The sequence below is a fragment of the Periplaneta americana genome, chromosome 7 (assembly GCF_040183065.1).
Source record: "Periplaneta americana isolate PAMFEO1 chromosome 7, P.americana_PAMFEO1_priV1, whole genome shotgun sequence".
Lineage (NCBI taxonomy): Eukaryota > Metazoa > Arthropoda > Insecta > Blattodea > Blattidae > Periplaneta > Periplaneta americana.
In genome coordinates, this window is record NC_091123.1 from 92,414,754 (window position 1) to 92,440,700 (window position 25,947).

The following is a 25,947-nucleotide window of genomic DNA, read 5'->3' on the forward strand; positions in this document are numbered from 1 at the left end:
TACATGGGATGGGTTGGCTTTTGTGGACTCATTGGTGATGGCTGTGTTGACATGACGTAGTCTCCTACTCAGGACCATGCAGCGAAGGAAAAGGCCCTCCAAACCATGTCCAGCATGTCGAGTGCACAGATTGTGTCAGCCACAGCAATACACAACAAGGCTGCAGCTGCAGGATTAGCCAGTTTGGGTTTGGCATCACCAGTTTCGTATCCTGGCGCTGTAAGTATTGTTGCATTACGTGTTCAGTAGTTATCTACATTCCAATTAAAATCGACTTCTCATAATTCAACCCAAAGTAGTTTTTTCAATAACCATATTGAAGACCTTTCAGAAAATTATTTAACATTTACATTGTGTTTCCCAATGATATTTTATATATATATATATATATATATATATATATATATATATATATATATATATATAGTTACAGATTTATTGAAAGAATGTGTAGTTACCAATGCAAGGTTTTGATTCTTGAAGATAAATGAAAGTTTAACATCATCTATGGGACTGGTTGTGTACCTTGTCTCGTATTTGTCCTATTTCAAATATTCTTTGCACAATACTGATTATTATCAGACATGGAAGCACACTCCCGTAAATATTTAGTGTTCTTGTGTAATTCTCATTCATTAGGTGTAGGACAGCCAAAGGGCTCAGCCCTGGAATTATAGTGACAATAACAACCAAAATTAAGAAAGAACTATTATTGTTATTGTTATTATTATTATTATTATTATTATTATTATTATTATTATTATTGTTATGACAACATTGGCAATTGTAGTGTTGATAATGATGGTGCTAATTAAGAAAGAACTATTATTATTATTACGACAACATTGGCAATTGTAATGTTGATAATGATGATTATGACGATAGTAGTCTTTGTTCTTGTTGTTCGTTGTGGTGATGGTGAAGATGATTTGATGAAGTTGCACAATATTTCTGTGACTTTTTAATCATCAAGTAGAATTCCTAACAAGCAATAAATAATTGAAAGTGTCATGAATATTCAATCATAATTAGTCTCAATTGCTTTCCAAAATAAGTACTGGAATGACCATACAAACTTATTGCACATAAAATATTAAATCACAAGTGGAAGTAAAGTGTGTGAATTGAATTGGTACATGTTGTATGAGAACTTAAAAATGCCCTCAAAAACTGAATAGCTATATTTAACTATTTGTAGAGAAAATGTTCAATTAATAATAATATGAAAAAAGTATATTAATCATTCGAATTATCACAATGAAGTTTTAGCTAAGTATGACGTCATTGGACATATATGCTGCCATCCTTGTAACAATGTTCACGTTCTCCCTCCCAAAAATCCGTGCGTGCACACTGTTTATATAAAATTATCATAATTATATATATATATATATATTTATTTATTCCAGAATATTATATGCAAAAGCGCATTGTATTTTGCATATAGATCAGAGCTTTGGTTCCTGTAGTGGTGGCAGTGATGGGGGTGGTGATGGTGGTAGCTGTCATGATCGTTGCTGTGGGGGTTGTGGCAGTAGTGGTTATGGTGGAGGCAGCAGCAGCTATGGCAATGTCATCATTGTTGTTACAGAAGTTACATAAGTTATGAAAGCTTTTGAGAATAAAGTTCGTAAATTACGTAGTTCATTTTCTATTGACAAAATTTATCCAAAATCTTAATATATTTTCTTTGGGTTAGAATCCATATTTCGCAAACATGTGAAAGTATAGGCATGATTGTTTTAAAATTTGTATTTCTTCCTTTCCCTAAATAATATTACTTTCAGGACATATAGTTGGTACATAGTAATAATAGGCAAATGTTTTCTTCCTCTATTTGGATACCGGTACTGATTTCTTTTTTATATCAGCCATCACTACAAGAACAGGGATAGTAGTAGTAACAATAATAATAATAATAATAATAATAATAATAATAATATAAATTACTGTTTCTTATATTGTATGCATACACTAATATTTGTTATTTATACTTTCACAGTTCTGGCAACCAGGATTGCAGCCAGGGACGTCTCAAGAGTAAGTACTGTATTTTAAGAAAGCATGTTTTAGTTGGTCAGATGTATGCCACATTTAGAATCATTAGTAGTAAAAATACGAAAGTTTCTGACAATATCCACTTGTGGGTACAGAATATTTTAAATTAAAATCCTTTTTTAATTGCTATTCTTAAAATCTCATATATGTTCATTGATATGCTATACCTTATTGAAATTTACTAGTAATATCGTAAGAAGTTTGAATGAATAAATAATATAATAATACAGTTTATAATACGATATGCATATATAATCACGGCGCTCATTCCGTCGGATCCCGGCCACTTAGTCACTCGTAATAAGTGCACCTCTGCACATTAGTGTGTTGGACATTGTGCCACTGTCACACATCTGTGACACAGTGCATGAGGGTTGGCCACTAAAGGGAAACTAAGAGCTTAAATTGAGAGGATTCAATCCGGCATTGGAATTGGAATCTGGTGTGGCTTAGTGGATAGAGCATCATCATGTAGAGCTGAAAACTCAGGTTAGAATCCTGGTGCCAGAGAGAATTTTTCTCTGCTTCACCGATCCTTCATCATATGATAACGCAGAATTCCTGCACAGAAATATTATACGTACTTCAGTACATAAAAAAAAAAAAGGTAAAAGGTAAAGGTATCCCCGTTACATGCCATGAAGGCACTTGGGGGGCATGGAGGTAGAGCCCCATGCTTTCCATGACCTCGGCACTAGAATGAGGTGGTGTGGTCGGCACCACGCTCTGACCGCCTTTTACCCCCGGGAAAGACCCGGTACTCAATTTTATAGGAGGCTGAGTGAACCTCGGGGCCGTTCTGAAAGTTTGGCAACGAGAAAAAATCCTGTCATACATCGCAATAATATAATAATACTCTACCAGGTAAATTACCCCAACCAGGATTTGAATGCAGGTCCGCTCGTTTCACAGTCAGATGTGCTGACTGTTCCTCCACAGCAGTGGACCATGACTGGGGTTAAGACTGACATCATTAGTACCTATAAGATAAATCTTATTGCTGAAAGAAAATGTTTTGCACACAGCCATCTTGTCGGCATATTGAAGAGTAGAAGAGCCATAAACAAACCTTTGGCATAGTGAATCCCTTAGAACTAGAAGGAAAATACTGCTCTCAACAGAAAAAATCATATATTTGGAACAATGGGAAAATATTTTTACGAGGCATTATATTTCTTATGTTGATATTTTATACAGTGCTGTGTTTTTGTTTTTGTTTTTTTTATATCAGTCAGTGTTAGATTTTAAATTACTTGTCATTTGAGATAATTTCATTAATATTTTTCTATTTTTCAGTGTAAAGCCATTTGCACAGCCAGGTTATGCAGGCAAACCAGCCACCGCAGTGTCCTCAAGTGACATGAGTTTACAGGCACCACCACCTCCACCTTGGGAAGGACGAGCTATTGCTACACATAAGCTACGCCTTGTTGAATTTTCTGCATTTATGGAACAGCAGCGAGATGCAGACACGGTATGTAATTGTTCTTCAGTATAGGCATTTAACATTTACCTGCAATTTGTATTTTCTCTTCCTTTTACTTTGATGTTACATAACGTGCAGGGAAAGTTTCACGTTTCACCGAGTTTACCACTTAAATTCTCATATAACATAATGGCATTTACACTTTTCACAAATCACAGAAAACTGATTTTTATTTATTTATTTATTTTTTCTTTATTAAACTAAACACACACAAACTCAGTACAGAAACTGCAACTGCAAAAATACAGCAGTCGAAACAGAAGACTGGTCCCTATTGTAATCGAATGACCAGGTTTTAGAAAGAGAAGAAGATGGTTACACTCTCACTTGCACACAGTGTAGACATGGCTATTTTATAAGGGATGAGGGGACGAATCCCAGGAAAGTATGTATTTCATATGCTAGGAAGATGAGCTTTCAACAAGGTGGAGTCCACACCTGTGGAGTAATGGTCAGCGCGTCTGGCCGCGAAACCAGGTGGCCCGGGTTCGAATCCCAGTTGGGGCCAGTTACCTGGTTGAGGTTTTTTCTGGGATTTTCCCTCAACCCAATACGAGCAAATGCTGGGTAACTTTCGGTGCTGGACCCCGGACTCATTTCACCGGCATTATCACCTTCATATCATTCAGACACTAAATAACCTAGAAGTTGATGCAGCATCGTAAAATAACCCAATAAAATAAAATAATATACAAGGTGGAAGTTTGCTTGGAAAACCATAAAACTTAATAAGGGTTTCGCATTATGTTTCAACGTTCAATAGAGGTAGCCTAGGTCACTGTCCTCATATCTCCATCTCTTTCTGAAGTGGTTGTGCAAAGATTTTCCCTACGTTATTTGGTTCACAGTTAGAAAATAACAGTACTATTGTGCTTTTAAGTAAGAGAAATATTGTCGGAATTTTTAGTATGAGTTTGTATTAACAAAATAATAATATCAACTACAACCGATAAATTTTAATCGACTCGATTATTCGATTAAATATTTTTGATCAATTAATCTTACAACAGAAATTGATCGATTAATCGGTTAAAACACACAACACTAATTATTTCGTTTTGCTTACCTATTAAATACATTGCCACAAAAATTGTTGTGCATTACTTTTTTGTTCTCCCTCATATGTCAATGATGCACATAAAATTAGCAATCTGAAAGTTACCATTTCTCTTTAGGTAAATATTACTTGATTCTTTGTATGTCACTTACAAATTATATAAGTACTGGTAATGCAAGATAATTTTTGCATTTGGAAAAATGCATTCAGTGAAATTGAGAAATATGTTTTCATCTTTTAATTGTTGAGCTTTATGGAGAATGATTATTGTGAAGCAAAAAATCTGTAATGCATTTTAGCTAAATATAAATTTTGTATAGAGCAAGTCATTGATTAATCAGTATGTATGTGGTTGGAAAAAGATTATTAGTTGCGAATAGATGTAATATTCAGTTTCCATTGATATTTTAAAACACTTTTTATTTTTCATGTAAAATTGAAATGTTTAATTATGAAATGAATGCTATTAATAACATTTTAAATACTCTCTTGTTCGAAATCATACTAGGCCTACATTAAAGCCTACAAAACACTGGCGAGACCAATATTCTCATGTATAGTAATGAAGCTTTGACCATGTGTAAATGTGGTGAATACCGAATCATTGCCAATAGAATGAAGTTTTTAAGAAGAACTGCAAGCTACATTAAATTAGACAAAAAAAATACTGACATTTTAGAACAATTAAAAATTGATCAAAATTATAAAACTACTGTAAATGGAGATCTCATGTCCTTAGAATTACTTCTAAAAGGATATCTTTTCATATGTCAAATTACCGTTCATGTGGAAAAAGATCTTTGGACCATCTGCTGGAACAATGAAATGAGATCGTAACAGACCATTAGACTTAATACATAAAAGGGAGAAAAAAGATTGAAAACGAAACATCTTGAATGAAAAAAAAAAGCATGTGGTAGACGAAGACATATGCTTGATGATGTATGTGAAGAATTGAGATCAGTTTAAATGTGTTTCATTGTTACAGATTTTCCTGCTCTTATTAATTAAATTGGATTTTAGAGTGTCATGTAAATTTGTTCATATAACAGTGTAAACAAGGAGAAAGTTTATTAGTAGGCCTAATTGTAGTAACTATCTTTTAAAAGAAATATCCTTCTTTCACTGTAAAATGAACAGAATAATGTAAATTGTTTTTCCGTACAGTTATTTTATGAATATGTTTTTTTCTTTTTCTTTTTCAGTATCATAAACACCTTTTCGTTCACATAGGAGGGTCAGCCACGTATGCAGATCCACTCTTAGAGGTAAGATAATTATATACACTTTATGTCAATGTACTGAAAATTTGTAGCACTTCAGTATAACTGCGTAGATGCCTTATTTATTATTATTATTATTATTATTATTATTATTATTATTATTATTATTATTATTATTATTATTATTATTTTTGCAAGATAATTTTTGCAGTTTATGTAATCTAAGATTGGCTTTATAATGCACAGTGTGGCAATTGGAAAAAGGAGGTAGTGTTGTAAGACACGAACAGATGCTACCAGTTACCAGAAGAGAACATGAATCCAAAGAAAGATTGTTCCTAAAGTGCTACACTACTGAATGCCATCATACATGCCATAATTTGGGCTGAATTACAGGTTTCTCTTCTTGTTTGTCTGTGTGTGTGTCATAAAGCAAGAATGGAATAAAGACTTTACATGAAATTTTGTGTTTGGCTGGGCAAAGTGTCACAGAAACATTTCGATTAATGAAGCTAATGTACAATACAAAGATAATTGTCTGTCTCGGATACTGTACATATGTTTTAGAGTGATATAACGATTTTTCCTACGAATGCTTAGATTTTTACATTATTTTTTAATAAAATGGTACATGATCTGCCCCATGTTTTTCCACCTAAGGTAAAAATAAGTGTTTATGCAGATAATGTTACTATATGGGCTACTAATAAAGATCTACACAAAACATAAAAAGTTATGCAAACAGCTGTAAATAACATTAATACTTGGGTATACAAGTGGAACCTAGTCATTTCACATTCTAAAACTGAATAAACCATCTTCACAAGAATACATAGCTTAAAAACTATAAATATCACATTTATGTAACTCAGCAAATTCAATACAACTGAATTCCTAAGATCCAAGGATATTTTTTGATGAAAAACTTTTATGGAAAAGAAAATTTGTTAATGTTTCTTCACAGTGTCAGCCATGATCAAATCTTTTGAAGATACCACGATAGTGCATCAATTTTATAATGCTTATATAAGTTCCAAACTGACTTTTGGATGTGAAATTTAGGGAGAAGCATTGGCAACTCACCCACGTAAAATTTCTCTTCTTCAGAATTCGGCTTTGAGACTGTCTTGGAGTCCCGAAAACAACACCAGTTGTTGCCTTAGAAATTAGATGTAATATTCAACCAACCAACACTATGTACTTTAAAAAATTCTAAAACCAAATATAAATACTACAAAGTTCATTCAGATGTCAGATGTTCTTTAAATTGTCAGATAATATTCTGTTTAATTTTGTAAAAATCAACAAAGGAAACCATCACTGTATGTATACTACATATACACTTATTACTAAAACTGCAGTTGCAAAAGTTATTTCATATACCATGTTCATCTGCCTTCATTCTTGATACTGAACTTTTGGCTGTTGATTCTGCTGTTTAGGCTACTGTATATTCTCCGTTTGCATATTTATTGATTCATGAGGGCTATATTTAATATAATTAAGTATGCACCAACTTTATATGCACATAGAACTATTCCTATATAAAAACAACTGAATAAACTGAAGAATTTCCAAAAGAAAATAAAAACTTAATGAATACCTAATCATTGTGCTATTACTGGAAATAAGAAAGATTATTATAACATTGCGAAACAGCAACATATTTGTAACCAAGATCTTCGTAATTTGTATCTTTATTTAATGTCTTTTCTTCAATTGACTCATTTTACAAATCTGTGGATCAACAATTGGCTCTTGTCTGAAAAAGGCAACATTTTATAGAACAGCTCCAAACTGATGGCACTTTCTTGTGCAAGACAAGTAAACCGACAGGAAGGGACGGTTAGAGTTGGGGGTAGCGGCTACTTAGTCACTCATAACGAGTGCACCTCTGCACATGTATGGACAATGTGCCTTTGTCATGCATCTATGACGCAGTGCATGAGGGTAGACCAATAGAGGGAACCCAAGAGGTGGAACTTAAACTGAGAGGATTCGATCCGACATTGGGATGGGAATCCGGTGTGGCTTAGTGGATAGAGCGGCAGCACGTAGAGCTGAAAACCTGGGTTCAAATTCTGGTGCTGGAGAGAATTTTTCTCTTGTCCACTCATTCTTCATCATATGATGACACAGAATTTCTGCACGGAAATATCATATGTACTTCGGTACATCATAATAATATTTCATAGCTGGATTATACAGGTCATACAGAATAAACCAGATTACCTTAAAATGGACAAAAACTTGTCAGGATACTGATACTGTATATTCAGATATTTTTAACAAGAGCCAGAGTTCACCACTGTAGAGTAATGGTTAGCACGTCTGACCATGAAACTAGCAGGGCTGGGTTCAAATCCTGGTGGGGACAAGTTTCCTGGTTGAGGTTTTTTCCGAGATTTTTCCTCAACCCATTAAGAGCAAATGCTGGGTAATTTTGGTGCTGGATCCTGGACTTCTCTTGCTAGCACTATCACTTTCATCTCACTCAAACACTAGATAACCATACCAGTTGATACAATGTCGTAAAATAACCAACTAAAAAAAAACAAGAGCCAGAACAGGTCACATTGTCAAACAATTATATCTATACGAATTTCACTTTTCTGATAGTCCTATTTGCTTATGGTGTAATGCTTCTCTTATATTGCACATTCAAAAATCACAAAAGAAGCAAATTGAAGTCACCAGTATCAATCGCACTAGACTAAGCTGTGCAGCACATAATGACCACATCTCAACTCTGGCTATTGGTGTCAGGGATCCATAATGAACACCAATCAAAGTGTTATTCCTTATTTGTTAAAAGAAATTGTAGCTGAAGGCTACAGTGAGCTGCTGGGTGAACAATCCTTTGCACACCTGCACTTTCATGGCTTACAGCTAGTTGGAGAACCAGCTGCTAAGCTGGTTATAAATTTCCCACCTCCACCGCGCTGAAGGTGTGTCAGGCGTCAATGTGAGTTATACTCTTGCAAGATAAAACACGTATTCTTCAGGCGACATAATACAGTATGTTAATTAAGTTAATGTGGCTCAATTCAGGCATTCTATTCCCCCAAGAGTATGATTTATATGTACAGAATCTGCTCGTGCTGTAAGGAGATTATTTCAAAAGTGACTCCCCGGTGTCAAGTTCGATTCAAAGATTGGTAAATAAATTTCATGGAACAGGAAGTGTTCTTGATAAGAAGTGTAGACGGCCATGTGCAGTACTCACAGAAGAAACTCTAGATATGGTTCTGGAAAATTCTCCTAGAAAATCACTTCAATGTCTTTCTCAGCAAATGGAAATTTCCTCTGGCTCTGTTCGATTGGCTACAGAATTATTAAAGTTAAAACCCTTGCTTGATATGGGAAGTGTTTATTAGCATTTATTGTTTAAGTATTTATTAATAATAATTTATGTGACAAACTGTAGTTAGATCTACTGCGAACTTCCTGACACATGTTCACTGTGATTATCAGCTTGACTCACCCAAGACCCACAAGCAGTGTAAGTGGGCATGCGGAGGATTATTCACCCAATACAATGGAGCATCCTGCTGGATACATTAGAATGCGTGATTGATTGATTGATTGATTGATTGATTGATTGATTGATTGATTGATTGATTGATTGATTGATTGATTGATTGATTGATTAAACGAACGAAGAATTTCTGCCATGGAAGGGAATCATTAGAAGACAATGAATATCATGACCCAGTCAAAGTTGATTGAAATGTTGTTTCGTAGAATCTGTGCAGTAATAACGAAACCATTCAGCAATAATAACTCAGAATTCGAAGGAAGTTAAGGTCTATGTGTGGTTTCGTCCACATTCATTGAGTTTAATTACTGTAGAGAACTCATGGAGACCACTGAGAACAAATTAAACTTCCTGAATTTCATTGTTATAAGTGATGACATGGTGTTTTCCAGCACAATCTGGGTACAGAGTGACGAAGTGTGAAGTGGAATTCAGCAAAATCCCTCCAAGACAAGAAAATTCGCCAAGAAAGATAAAAAATGAAAGTAATACTAATAATTTTCTAAGATAGCAAAGGATTTGTGGTTAAAGAGTTAGTACTTGTGGCCAACAGTTACAATTACTGCTGGCTTTCATTGCCAGGGAGTTTCTGGCCAGAAAAAATATCCATGTGCTGTCACATCCATCACTAACCTTCTATAGAATTTATGATAATTTGTAAATATATCAAGTTTCGCAAAACTCAATTTTTCTCCAAACCACTGTTTTTTGCCTTGGGTTCTTATGGAACTACATGTCTCAATTATAAATGAAGAATTAAAACTTCCATCTTCGAAACAATAATCACTTTAATTATGAGAAACGTGGCTTTAAATCACAAAACACTCATTTTGTGAGAGTTAAAGTCTAAACGTTCACAGAAGAGGAATATATAACTGAAGTACCAAACCAACAAGGAAATGAAGACTAATTGTACTTCACATATGATACATATTTTGCTCTTTCTTACTACAGCTGTGATTCATTATGCTTTTGGTTTAATGGTATACAAAGTTTCTGCAGTTGTTGAAAAGTATCTCCTTCTGCCTTAGATGTGTATACCATTTGTCACTCTTAACATATTCTTAAAAAAAATGATTATTATTAAAATTATATTGTCTGTCAGTTATTTTGTATGTTAAAGGAAAGAAAGGAATAGGACATACATTCTAAAACTACATCATTTTGTGTTCAGGCTGTAGATGTGAGACAGATCTACGACAAGTTTCCAGAGAAGAAAGGTGGGCTGAAGGAACTTTATGATAAAGGACCACAAAATGCTTTCTTCCTTGTGAAGTTCTGGGCCGACCTTAACACAAACATCCAGGATGAGGCAGGAGCATTCTATGGTGTTACCAGTCAGTAAGTTCATTTTGATTTATTTAATCTTAAATTATCAGCTTTCTTATACATGATTACTTTTCAAGAGCCAGTAACTAATGTTTATCTCCATGTATCTAAATTCTGAGAACGACTTTTATGCACTTAATTGTTGAAAATGGATAAATTTTTTGTACTGCATTCCATTACCACAGAATAAGCAGAACGGAACATTCCATAATACTTACGAACCATGAGAACTATATAGATACAGTAATGAATTTGATACATAGCCTAACTTGGCAGTAGGTGCAGTTTAATGTGTCTCTTATTGGTACAGTTTATTTTGTTATGAATCTTACATGTAGTTTGACGTTGTAACATATGTTGTACATGTTAGAAAAATTACGAGGGTGCTTCAAAAAGTAAGGTAACAAGAGCTCTCATGGATAAACTTTATTTCACATTTAGATATATTGATACACAGTAGTGTAGGACACTGGTACGCATTACTTTTCAACATAGTCACCAAGCTTGTCCAAAAACTTGCTCCAACAGTAGATCAAGGTATCGATGCTGGCATAGAAGAAATCTGCATCAAGTCCCTAAAGCCATGTCTTGACAGCTTGCTGAACGGCCATATTGATGTTGAATCACTGTTGTCAGGTCGGGGCTGTAGGGAAATAGTCCAACATCTCCCACCGGAAGCGCCGTAATGATTCACATATGCTGTTGGCTCCGTGTGGTCTGGCATTGTCATGCAGCAACATGACACCTTTTGAGAGAAGTCCACAAATGCCCCAGTGTTTGACAGTAACTGACAGCATTCACTGTCACTCCCCTGGTGAGGAAATCAACCAGAAGCACGCCCTTGTGGTCTGAAAAGATCATTGCCATAATTTTCTTTGCGGATGGAGGTACTTTGGATTTCTTGTGAGGTAGGATGATGCGTGTTTCTTGACATGGATGCTTGCTTCATCTCTAGCATTGCATCATGCACCCACATGAAACTGCAACAAGTGCATGGGATACAGTCCCGTCCTAGTGGCTTTGTGATCTTCTGTGAGTTGTGTCGGCACTTAACATGAACATGTCTTTTAGTATCACAGCTTCTCATGAACGATAGTGTGCACACTGCCCACTGAAATGTTGAGTTCTTCAGCAATATTGCCAAGTCGAATCTGACGATAGCCCTGAATCAGACTATGAGTACGACACACATTGTCATCTGTTGGGGATGTGCTTGGTCGCATTGTTGGTCATCTTGCAGATCTGTTCTTCTGTTATCGAACTAAGTACACCAAACTCACACCTGTTTTCGTGACATGACATTTGCACTGTACACCTCAACAAGGTGATGATGAATTTCTGCTGGTGAAGTGCACCTTCAACCACAAAAACCAGATCACACTACGCACTTCCACATTTAACCATGTTTCCATGCATTCAGCCATCTTACAAATGATTTTGCGGGGGTCTGATGCAATATATGCGTCATCTAATGGCTGCGTGATAAATCTGTGGGTCTGGCGGAAAAATCGAACAAGAGGGGAATATGTCACCTGTGAGAGCTTTTGTTACCTTATTTTTTTAATCACTCTCGTATAAAGGAAAATAGTAGAGAAAATTTTGAACACTAAAGACTTTTGACTGTTTCAAAGTACAAAACTAACATGTATTACAAATTAGGAGATAGTTGATAGTTTTGATTGGTAAAAATTATAAAATTTGTGTGTGCGCGTGCGTGTATGTGTTTTTTTTTTTTTTTTTTGCCTCCAATCTTCACTTTCGTGATTCGGGTTCCGCATATTGCGGATAGATGGTAGGACTGTGATCCATTTTCAAGTTGCACACCACTTCGGTAGGCTGCGCTATGCATGATGTGTATCTGTGAAGAGTTATGTCATGTACTAGAGTGAGTGTATGTGCAAGTGTTCGTGTAAGTGTAGTGTAGGAAATGGGGGTGATGATGAAGATGAGGAAGGGAGAATGGGAAGGAGGTTTGGGATTTAACCCAGACTGCGGAGAGATTTGGGATTTAACCCAGACATATTGATGCACAATTTAATGTTAATTAAGTTAATTTGCCTATGATGTGATTATACATGTAACATTTTATAATGACACATAAAACAGACAATAAGCCTTTGGTCATGAATCAATTTGAAACATATTTAATTTTTAAGTATGATTTAAGACTTCCATGTTGTTGAACATGGTGCGAAGTTTTTGCGCCATGTCATAGTTGCAGAAATATCCAGTTTCAGAGCTACATATCACCTACATCAGCTGTGGCAAATCAGACACAATATGAAAAGCATGCACATTGTGCACGAATGGGCTCTGCATTAAACGAAACTTTAACAGTAGCTACTAATCAGTATGGAGAAGTAATACAATGAGACAGGAGTGGGAAAGCTGTGTGTACATTGGGTGCTCTTGCAGAACTTTTGTACAGAGCTCGTATTTTATCTTTGCCTTTGTGCAATGTCACAGTTGTGGTGGGGAGGTGAGATGATGGGAGGAAAGTTTTAATACTTTTCGATACGCTGACACCCACATTGTAAGCTAAACCACTTGAAATTTAACGGCCACTGACAGGCAGAGATACAATCCGAGATCAAAGACAATAACCTATTGGCCTATTGCAAATTTGATGTCAAATAGTTGACATTCTTTGCTGTGAGCTTTGAGGGAACACACAATGTCTTGTATGCAAAAAGTGCAGTGTGAATAATTCAACACAGTTCAACTCAATCCAGAAGATAGAGAAATAAAGTACCAGTCTTTGCTGAATTGAAGAATGTCATCGCAATAGCAAGAATAGTGGAAATTTATTTGTAGTAAAATAGAATATTTCAGGAAGAGCCAAACTGTTAAATTTATCTAAACTTTTCATATAACTAATTGTTACCACCTGTTGTCTTAAATCATTACATGTATGCTCAGTCTAAAACCCAAATTTTCAAGATGACAGCATATAAAAATAGAAGAACCATCGCAAGTATCAATAATAATTGTGTTTAGGGATACAAATTTTTTAATAATATAATTAGTCATACCCGCGATTAAAAAAGCATGTTTAAATTCGAGCATATTTAGGTTTGGACTCATTGTAACCTTTATGAATATCTGTATAGTCAGTGGCGTGAAGGTACATGTTTCATGCATAGGATTTTGTATGTTGACAATTGATTTGGAAGATGGTGGAAGACATACCTGTAGAATATTAATTTAGGGAGTCTTAATAACAGGAACTTATTTCTGCTGGGACAATTTGGTTCTATTTTGTTTAACGTAAACCATTTAATAACAATACTTCCACAGGATGAACAAAGATCGTTTGCCATATTTGTCCTTTGCATACCAAACACGAGGACACAGAGATCTGAGAAGACTAAGACATTATTGTAAAGACCAAGAATACCTTGAGATCCACAGGAACAGGCCGAAACGATCGTAAGTCTGAATGTTCATGATGATGATGATGATGATGATGATGATGTGATGATGATGATGATGATTATTATTATTATTATTATTATTATTATTATTATTTCTTTATTTTTCATTTGTATATGTTGCAGAAATTAGGAACTAGTTTGTGGGGTTTCTGTTGAGATTAAGTTACGATCTTTCTTGTAAATTGCTTTGGCTAGTTATCCTTTTGCATCAGGTGATATGGTCTGTGAAACAGCGCTTAAACCGTAATGTTGTTCCGAAATATCAAGGTATCTGTCATGGAACACTGTAATTAGCAGAATTAATGATCTTCAGGGGACTCGGAGCTGATTGCAAAGATTTTGTAGCTTTTTCACCATTAGCAGATATCTCACAGTTATTTGGAAGAATGTAATTTTTCTTTAATTTAAAGTTATAATATTTAAGTGATGAAGGCACAGTATAATTCCGAAATTAGGTTACTATTGTATATATGTATGTATGTAATGCTCTGAATTTTACATTAAAGTTATTTTTCTTCTTGCTTCCCAATATTTAGAGATGGTATTTAAATTTGAAAGTGCATCGTCACATGTTGTTATATGTCTCATATCCATTTCTTCTTCTTTGGAGCAAAAAGTGCAGTTTGGTAGTGGAAGTACAGTAAAAGTCCAATATAGTGCTGTCCTATTTACTGCGAATTCGTATTTAACGCGGGGAAAGTATGTCCCCCAGTAAAAAACATAAAATATACAATTAATTTAGTCGAATTCAATCTTAAAAAAATCAATGTAAAAGATAATAGTGCATAGAGCGTTTTCAGCAGTATAATGTTGCATCAGCAGGTATATGCACAGCCTTTATTGGACAATGACCTTTTCTTCGGGATTGTAAAACTGCATTCCAAGGGATTTTGCAGGCATAATGGGGAAAAAATTTGTGCCTTATCAAGTCATGAATTTTAGTTTTCTCAAATCTTGTAAAATGAAAGTTATAATGTACCATGTTTTAGTCTGTGTCACATGTTCTGAGTGTTAAGTTTTTCAGTTTTAGTCTCTGTCACATGTTCTGAGTGTTAATTTAATTAAACTTTAAGTGCAGTAATGTAGCAAAAATAAAAAGTATATTCAGTGAGTGAAAAGCTTAAAAGCAAAGTGAACCAAACAGTTTCGTCTCGTCCATCTTGCTAATATAAAACAATATGTGGAGAAGAAACGCAGTGATTTAGTCCGTCAAACAAAACTTATGGGCTTTTTTTTAAGTTAGTGTAAAATCAGGATAATTTATAAACAGTGAAGTGAACTATTGCTAAAAACAATACAATAACAAATTTTATGGAATAAACTGCATAACTGCTGAGTGTTTAGTTTATATATTACAGTATGTATTACATTATTTAAATTCATGTATAGAGTTATAGTGCATTAAATTACCGGCTTTACCCATCTTCATGTGACTTATCATTTCCTTAACACATGGACTGTAATTACTTCAGATATATCGCACTTCAGCTATAATATGGGGGTTAAGTATGTCCCCAACAACCACACTATATTGGGCTTTTCTAATTCTGTGGAGGTGTTTACCTGAACAGTCATGACTGGTGATGAGTCTGAAGGCAGCTGCAGCTGATTTGCGAGGGAGATCTGGAATTATATTATGCTTGTTTATTAGTATATTCCACATAGCATTTTCATTATCACTTTTAATTTTAGATGTTACTATTATTGCAGTGTATTAATTACGAAATCGGTGTATGTTTATTTTCGGAATTATGTTTGATACCAACGTAATTTCTCCAAAACATCTAATAAATAATTGTGGCAGAGGAAAATCTGGTATTTTAATTAGGAAAATTATCCACCCTCTGTTTATCAGCACTGTACTAGTGTCCATGTTTTAAAGCGACGAAACAGGAAGTACTATAGTCGAGGGATGAGTGCAGGCTAGAGGGGTAGCTTGTACAGCGTTGTCACATTCAGTGAGAGTGTAACTTTTCACTGGCATTTACAATATAAAAATTCGTCTGCTAGGAACAAACTGGCAATACAATGCCAACCGAGCACGGTGCGATATTCTCTTGTTCGCCGGGACAATGTTGTCAAATTTATGGCATCAGACCAGTGTGTTATATGTAGTTGCTTTCGTGTGCTGCTCTTATTGCGAGTGTAAAAATGTTACTAACACTGTGATTGAAAGAAGTATAGAATCTCCTGAGTGCTTCAACGTGAAACTGAAGCAAAAAATATAAGAGGGGGGAAATAGAAATTATCTATGTGGCAACCGAGCCTCTACTGACAGGAACATGATGTCACTTTCTGTTCAGTCGTTTCATAAGGTGGAAAATGGTATACTGTATGCTGGTTAGACACATTATGTCATCACTGTGCTCTCCGGGCTGACTGCATCATCAGGATGTGACTAGTCAAGTCCTGGAGAATGGCTTTTGGTAACAGCTGATGAAGCAGATAATTCCCATCCCTCGCCTTTGTTGATGATGGGCCTGATACTACATAGCTTAAAACATTGGATATTTCTGCATCTGTGTCACTTCTACCACTAATTACACAAGTAATATTTTCATTATTGTAGTCTAATTGTAATTCTGTCCAGATAACTGTGCTCTGAAGTTATTTTAGTCCAGTAGGAGATTCTTGACTTTACATTATTCACCTAAATGTTCCCTTCTATGAGTAACGTACCAAAGGCTGTAATTCTTTTAATTTCACATATTTTTATGGTGAAGACCTTATGAGATGTGAAAGAATGAAGTAGTTCAACGATTTCAACGATTTTCCAGTTTTAATTATTTAGTCATCAGTGTTTCTTTTTGCCAGCATCTTAGACTATATAACTTAGATTTAGACAAACATGTGGAACAATAAGGAGAACACTAGAAATAAAACTTTAAAAGGAAACAAATTAAATTTTATAAGATAATGGTCTTCTTCTTCTTCTTCTTCTTGTTCCTCCATTGGACGTTTCCATTTATATGGGTCACCTGACTTAGTCTCCTCCAGACATCTCTAATCCTCCCTACTGCAAAATTACATTTATGAAAACTGGACAGCTAGCACAACAGTATTTTAAAATTCATTTTAAGCTTTGTTTCTGATAAGTCGTAATGTGTACTCTTTATCTTGCATAATGTGACTATTGGTGCAGACAATTGACAATTTCCATCAAATTACTTATCTTATATTAAACAAGTTTAATTTACAAAAATTTTCGCCATAATTTCATAATTCAAAATTAAAACATTTTAAGAATTAAAATTATAAAAAAAAAAAATTAAAATATTAAACATTACATTAACCAACACTCTATAATTAATATTCTTTACAACCTATGGTTATTTGTAATATTAATTATAGAATGTTAGTTAATGTAATTTAACATGTCAATTGTTTATATAATTTTAATTCTTAAAATGTTTTAATTGTGTAGCAGTGATTATCGTTACCTTAATTGCTCTTAGTATGGCAAAAACGTTGTAAATTGAACTTGTATATTATAAGTCATTTGACGGAAATTGTTTATACAAATAAGCACATCATGTAAAATAAAGTTTATGTCTGAAGAGGAAGAGGAAATTAGAATGTACAAAGGAGGTTCCTCAGGTCTGTGGTTGATTTTACTCTTCTCATTACCAGAGAAATGCGAGTATCAGAGACCAGTTAAATATATATGATCTAATGAAATGACAGGAAAGCAAAAGAGAGATTTGTTTGTACTAATCTAATGATCAAAAAACCAAAATTGTTGCTAGATCTGAAGTGAGGTGAAAGGATGATCTCTCTTGAGAATGCAACAGGCCATGAGATCTAATCTTTGCTTGTAGAAGATTAAGAAGAACAAGTTCGTATATCATGTGTAATGTTACATATGTTATAAAGAAAGAGACACACACATCTATAATTCAGCCTAAGGGCAGGTCTCTGACTGCAAACCCAGCTTTCTCCAGTCTTTCCTATTTTCTGCCTTCCTCTTTGTCTCCTCATATGATCCATATATCTTAATGTCGTCTATCATCTGATATCTTCTTCTGTCCTGAACTCTTCTCCCGTTCACCATTCCTTCCAGTGCATCCTTCAGTAGGCAGTTTCTTCTCAGCCAGTGACCCAACCAATTCCTTTTCCTCTTCCTGACCAGTTTCAGCACCATTCTTTCTTGATCCACTCTTCTCCATATCCACATTTCAAATGCTTCTATTCGCTCTGTCGTAACATCCATGTTTCTGCCTCATACAATATCACACTCCATACAAAGCACTTCACTAGTCTCTTCCTCAGTTCTTTTTCCATAGATCCGCAGAATATGCTCCTTTTTCTATTAAAAGCTTCCTTTGCCATTGCTGTCCTCCTTTTCACTTCCTGGCAGCAGCTCATGTTACTCCTTATAGTACACCCCAAGTATTTGAAGTTGTTCACTTGCTCTACTGCCTCATTTAGAATTCGCAAGTTTATATTCTGTGTTTTTCGTCCTATGACCATGCTCTTCGTCTTATTTTCATTTATCTTCATCCCATACTGCTCACAGCTGTCATTTGGCTCCAGTAGCGTGTCCTTTAGTAACATCTCTTCTGCTAACAACGCCATATCATCAGCAAATCTTATGCACTTTATTCTTCTTCCTCCTACTATCACTCCTCCCATGTTCTGAAAACAGTTCTATAATGGTTACTTCGAAATCGTTTACTTATATACCTAATCTTATTTCAAGTGCATTTCATATTTAAATAGGATCTGTACAGGCTTCTGTCAGGGTCCACAAAAAGAGATATTGTGAGTTTTCGTAGTATGTCTTAATGTTACAATGCAACTTTCCTTGATATGTATGTCATAAAATATAAATAAATAACATTCAATATTCGTATGTTTCTTACAGGTATGAGAGCAACGAGAACATGACCATTACATGCTCCACGAAAGTTTGCTCGTTTGGCAAACAAGTAGTGGAGAAGGTTGAGACGGAATATGCGAGATTTGAGAATGGTCGTTTTGTATACCGCATTCATCGATCACCCATGTGCGAGTACATGATCAATTTTATTCATAAGTTGAAGCACCTTCCAGAAAAGTATATGATGAACAGTGTCCTTGAAAACTTCACTATCTTACAGGTAATTTTATATGTATTAATATCACCATTAAAATTAAATTTAAAATTCGTCCGTCACAACCACAACAGTCAGAAAATATATTACTGAGGTAATATGTAGATTATGAAAATATGTAGATTTCATGCATTTTGTAATTAATACTAATCAGTTCAACTTTCTATTTAAATAAAATAGTGAACAGTAACAGAACTTTTCTGCCCATATTGTATTGTATTGTATTTATTTACATTCTCTGGTATTCGTACATCGTTTCACAACTAGAATATTGAACATGTCAAATAGTACTGCAAAGTCTTAATTCACAGTCACAGTCTAGTTAAAATGTATGCAGAAGGGTTTTACAGTATACTATTACAATACAAGGGGTTAGTATTGATACTTAATACAAAACAGAAATATTCATGCAGTGTTTTGATTGTCATAACTTCATCTACAAAATAAAAGGCGTGAGAAATTAGGTACTAATTTAATTAGGCCATAAATAATCCTATGTTTTGAGTTTGATTTTTTATATCCATAGGAAGGCTATTAAATTTTTTACTGCCACACTCCTTTTTGATAGTAAGGTAGACTTGCTGATGGAGTATGAAAATCATTTTTTTGAAGAGTACTTACACTATGAACTGTTGAATTAGTTACAAAGTTTTCTCGATTACTTACGAGAAAGTTTATTAATAAAAAAATATACTGACAAGCTATGGACATTATTGGTAGTTTTTTGAAAAGGTCCTACACAATTCCCTAAATTTGGCACTTACTATTATTCTAATTACTCTTTTTTATAGTAGGAATATACTGTTACTATCCGTAGAATTTCCCCAGAATATTATTCCGAAACTGCTGTAAATATGTGTAAAATTAAATGATGACACAGCAGTTTATAACAAACTGTTTGTTTTGTTTTATTTTTATTAAATTAATTATTTATTTTTTTTATAATGTAACTTCCTTTAACTTTTAAAAGGTAAAAAGAAGTGAAGCTAGATATGCAACATATACTGATAAACATGATCAGAACTTTGATCTCTGATTCTTACTAAAGTTTACAATATTAGTAGTTTAAAGCATGAATAACAATTGTTTATTTTTTCATTACTTACTTATGGCTTTTAGAGAACCTGGAGTTTCACTGCCGCTCTCACATTAGCCCACCATCGATCCCTATCTTGAGCAAGATTAATCCAGTCCCTACCATCATATCCCACCTCCTTCAAATCCATTTTAATATTATCCTATCATCTATGTCGTTCCACAAGCTCAGGTAGTGGTGCAAACATGGAAGTAGCCACAACAGTATATATTTATATACATATTACTGAACTGGTATTATTGGAGAAGGGTTATTACTACCCAGCACTGCCTTTTATAATCCCCACATAGACACGTTCTCAACCTACATCAGTTGTCATTTTCAAGGCAAGAAAATTAAAAAACTTCGAAGTTTGTTACATGTTTTAATGATGGTGGTCATAATTTTTTTAAGACTGTTGTTATTATTGCTGAGAAACAGTAGCAGCCTGTGGGACCAGACTTCTCATCCCTTCCCCTATAGGTGATTATTAGCAGAGAGGTTAATAATAAGTTCAGCATTACACTCTGATAGTATTTGATGATATCATCGTGTCACATGTCACAGTTCTTGGCCAGGACTACTTTTCCAGTTTGAAAAACAAGCAAGTACAATATTAGGCCTATACAATCTTTAGCCATACAGTTTTCACACTTTTAATAATATACTACTAATACCTTTACTTACTCTGTTAGCCAAACAGCTTGAGCATTGACTTTCCATACTGGAGACTCAGGTTCAAATTCTGGTAGGTCAAAGTAGAATTTGTGGTGGGCAAATGTTTTCGTGGAATATCCTGTTTTCATACCAGATTTTACCATTTCCCAGGAAAAATTCGTTGCAATAATAGCCAGTGTTCAGGTCACTGGACATGGTACGAAGAATGCATTTTAATTAGTTCGTTTTGAATTGTCTTTGAAAGTTAATTTTTTGCCAGTACTATTTTATATCTTTCTTTCTATTCAATGCAAGTCTGAATAAAACTTTGAAATTTTCCAAATTTAAGGAATCTTCAGTTCCATCATAAATTCAGAAAGCAAGCTTCTGCTTGCACGAAAGGCTTGTTACATGAATTTAAATTTTCATTTAACTTCATTTTAACTTGGGATACATGTATGGCCATGCCTCTCAACAAGTTCTTCAGATCATCAATACCTACAGAAGATCAAACTTTTTGATTAACAGCCAACAAGATGAACACTTTATTTTTTCTGCATTAACACATAATCAATGGAAACCTGCAATCCAAGTAAACTAAATTAAAATAATTAATGTATTTCCGAAATATATTCAGAATTCAAAAAAAGGAATTAATAATAAGTGGACACAAACCATTCATACATAAATGGTACAAAGGTTGGCATCCAGATGAATCAATACAGTTAAAACTAAACAGATATATTGCTAGGGTGACCAGACGTCTTGTCCGGACATGTCCTCCTTTTTTAGCCTTTATCCAGGGTCCAGGCGGATTTAAAAAAAAAATCAAGAAGTGTCCTCCTTTTTGTAACTTGTAGATATACCTGATTTTTTTAAGTTATCTGATTTGATGACTTTTTTAAGTAATTTGCCTGTAGGTGGTAGCAGTATCGTTGGAATATACTCTTTATCTACGATCACAATTATTTTTTGCTTACAAAGTAATATTACATTCGCATTTTGTGCGGTCTTTTTATGTATTTTGATAATAATTATAGTTTCCTTGGTTTTCATATGTAGTTAACTGTAAAATCATTTTATATTATTTAGTTTTATCATAAGTATGCTATAATAAAATAGATATTGACATAATTTTAAGTATAATATAAGGTCTAAGCCTAAATCTAAATAAATATTTTCTGTCCTCTTTAATAATTAATAATTATAGTTCCCTTGAATTTCATATCTAACTGTAAAATCAATATTATGAAGTTTTATCATAATTATTTTGTAATATTAACATACTTCCAAGTATGATATGAGCCTAAATCTGTACCATAAATATTTTGTAAGAAAATAGATATTGACGTAATTTGTAGTATAATATAGGCATAAGCCTAAATCTAAGTACTGTACATATTTTTTGTCCTCTTTTTTTCGAACAATGTCCTCCTTTTTGAAGCTTTGTGTCCTCTTTTCTATCGATGTGAATCTGTTCACCGTATATATTGCCAACTTTACAGTTCACATCCCTTAAAAATATTACCACGAATGGAGAAAAATCTAAATGGGGATAAATCATCACATTTTGGCAAAATCCAGGACAAATTGCCGTTCTGAAATGCCTTCAGAAAAATCTGAAACAGAGACTTCCCTGGAAAATTCGGGATGAATGGTCACCTTATGCTGATGTCGTGGTTACTGTGGCAACGAGACGACCACTACTAGACTGACCTTCAAACTCAGTTTCCTTTGTGGTGTGTGGTGGCTGTTTATACTTCATATTACAGGGCACAATCGCAGCACTTTTATAATGATAATGTACTTTATTGTTGTGACTGTGATTGTTATTGTTATATTCCTATATTAGTCCTGTCCCATAGCATTGTGGTCTAAGACATCATGCCTTTGATTAATATTACAGAATGAGTACTGGTTCGAGTTTTCATTGGAGAAAGTATTTCTTGTGAAATATAATAATAGAAGAAATGTGCACGAATATTCATTAAAATTTTGGGCTATCATTCCTCGCTGTATTCATTTAGAGTTTTTGTCCTCTTTGCACATACAGAGAAATGGTAGCTTTCGGATTTCTTATTACACAGTTTTCACACACATTTTTCATTCGGTTCTTGATAGTTTACTTCCATGCAGAGTTTATGATGAAAACCATGTGTGACAAGCTTCGTGATTGCACTGCACTTTTCTTGGTTTGGATCTGCCCAGTCATGGTATCTGTCATGTAAAACTCCAACCATATTTCTTCTCTTTTCTTCTTCTCAATAATTCTGAGGTGTAGATGGCAGTAGCAGTCTTTATCTCATTTTCTCTATAAGAAAATCTTCCTGTACTAGTTTATATGCCAGTCAAGATGGTGTCATTTTTTAAACTCCCAATATTCTTTTCAGGACTCTGGCTTTCATTTTTTCTAGTGTATCTAGGTCTGTCTGTGTGCAGTAGTCCCAGATGAGTTCGATGCCTTATGTTAATGTTGGTGTGATTTTGGCACAGAATAACTGCATCGCTGTTTCCAGAGAGAATCCAATAGGGTTCAGTATTTCGTAAATTCCCCATATGACTGCTGCTATCCTCTCACTGATGTGGATCTTGTAAGATATTCCTGAAGACCAAAACATGCATACTGTTTTCATTTTCAGTCCTTCTCCACAGTACATAATTTTATCATGAGATTCAGTTCTTCCTCCTTTCCTGAAGACCATGTACACTGTGTTTTCATTTTTTAGGTGGAGCTCATTTGCATCTGCCCACTCCTGTAGTCTGTTCATGGCTTCCTGGAGCTCTTCTCTGTTGTTTGATCCCAGCACTATGTCGTCAGCATTTGCATATAGCACAACTGGGGAGTTTTAACTTATCATTGTGACATCTGGCATAGCTATATTGAAAATGATCAGGTTTATCAAATCATTCTGAAATACTCCGTTGGTCTGTGTGATAGGAGAAGAGAATGACACTCAATTATCAATCTTAGTTCTGTTGTAGGCCAGGAGGTTATTTTATAGAAATAGTCAGTGGGTTGTCGCTTTAATTCCAATTTTTTCATTAGTTTTGTTCTATTGAAAAGATGGAAGGCCTTAGTGTAATCAATGAAAACTGCATAGAATTTTCCTCTTCGGTATCTCACTGCCTCGTTTATTTGCATCTCTGGAGGTTTGAGACTGCCTGCATAGTACCTCTCCCCTTTCTGAATCCGAACTGCTACTTTGGTATTTGGGTATCTGTTTGCTTTGTGAGCCTGTGGGTTAAAATTTTTGTGTAGACTACTAAGGTGTTGTTCTCTAGCACTATCCCTTTATACGAATTCTTATCATCAGTCTTTCCTTTGTCCTTGTAATCCGAGGCATGACAGCCCATGAAGGACCATGACTGACCAGCCAGCTGCTGGCCTCACGTCCACATTCCGAAGCAGAGATGAACAATCATCCAACCAGATTTGAGGTATTGTGTGGTTAGCACAATGATCCCCCCAGCCGTTATAGCTGGCTTTCGTAACCGAATTTTGCTACCTATTGTAGCTCCCCAAGTACGTCACTATGCTGGGTGGGCATCGGTCCCATACACTGGCCAAAATTCATGAGAAAATTTCTTCTCCCATGAGGACCCGAACCAGCGCACATTCCATATTGCGAGTTCTAGGCAGGATGCCTTAGACCACGACGCCACGGCACGGGACCATTTGTCCTTGAAGAGGATTTTTATGTAGGAGTTTCTCCAGCTGTCCAGTATCTTGCCAGTTTCCAGGCATTCGTTGAAAAGTTTTGTCCAGATAGGGCTTAGTGTTTGTTTATAGGGTATCTTTTAGGTTTTAATTGCAGATGCCATCTGGCCATGCTGCTTTCTGGTTCTTTGATAGAGAGTATCACCATTTCGTTTTCATCTAACATTATTGCTGATGTCTCAGATGGTCGAGTGTTTTTTCTCGTTCTTTGTTGCTTTCGGTGTCGAACCAGGCTTTGGATCTGCGAGATTTCTTAGAAATCAAAGCCTTTCTTATGCAGTCACTCACGGTTGTCAGAGCTGGTTCTATTTGTCCAGATTTGATGAGTTGATAGGCTGTATTCAAGTTCGTTCTGTTGTCTTGGAGTAAGGCAACGTCCAGTTTTCTTGACCAGGATTGTGGATGTGGTTGGTTTCTTTTTATTTTAAAAGTCTCGCAGACTGGCAAATGCTTTTCAGTGCCGCGATTTTTTGGCCTAGGTTGATGCTTCTGTCTTGGTAGAACATTAGATCAATAGTGCTTGTGCCTTTGGTGCTGTGTAGGTGATTTCATCATTCTTGTAAAGCACACTGTATCCTTCACATTACATTATTTCTATGATTATGTTTGTCTTGCTGTTCGACTTATCAAGTCTGCAGTAGGTCGCCAGCTAGGATTACGTTTTCTGCTTTGTCTGTGTAAACCATTGCTTTTGCTATTTGTTTGATGACGTCTGTTTTTATGACTGAACTAATATAGATTCCTATTATGGTTAATTCCGATATTTTCAGGATAACCAGGTTGTCTTCCATGATGATCTCTTTGATTCTTCCTACTTTATACTTGTGTATGCAAGATACACCACCTTCTGGTCTTTCTCGGATTTTTTGGGTGGCTAAGGCGTGTATGCTTAGTAATTGGTAAGTCTATCTTCTGTAAGATCATTGCTTCCATTGCAATTATTACGTCGATTCTTGTGCAGAGGTCTTCTGGGGTTGTTGCAAATAACTTCTATAGGCCTTCTACATTCCATAACCTAAGCTTCACTTCGGTTATGCCTGTGTTCGTTTCCATGCTTAGGTTTGGTGAATTTGACTTCTTACAGTTTCACTCAGGAATTTCGTGGTCAACGAAAAGTAAATCTGCTGACTGTTACTCCTTATGGCCAGAAGTCTGGTGACTTTACTTTGTCGACTTCTCCCATTGGGGTTATGCTAACTTTAAATGCTCCGTTTTGCCTTCTTGTCTCCAGCCTTTCACATTGGTTATCACCTATGTTTCCATTTTTCTGTAGAAAGTT

General features: G+C 35.0%; 1 protein-coding gene across 5 annotated transcripts in view; it reads left to right on the forward strand.

Moving 5' to 3' along the window:
• Positions 1–25,947, forward strand: part of sd (TEA domain transcription factor 1 homolog scalloped) — a 643,950-nt gene that overhangs the window by 611,638 nt on the left and 6,365 nt on the right. For 4 of the 5 annotated variants that reach the window (XM_069831056.1, XM_069831058.1, XM_069831060.1 and 1 more), the window contains exons 5-10: positions 61–219; positions 2,003–2,040; positions 3,355–3,532; positions 5,807–5,869; positions 10,537–10,703; positions 18,990–19,224. In XM_069831056.1, coding sequence (XP_069687157.1) covers positions 61–219; positions 2,003–2,040; positions 3,355–3,532; positions 5,807–5,869; positions 10,537–10,703; positions 18,990–19,224 — 840 coding nt within the window. The remainder of the gene's footprint in view (positions 1–60; positions 220–2,002; positions 2,041–3,354; positions 3,533–5,806; positions 5,870–10,536; positions 10,704–18,989; positions 19,225–25,947) is intronic. The other variant, XM_069831057.1, reaches the window with a different exon arrangement.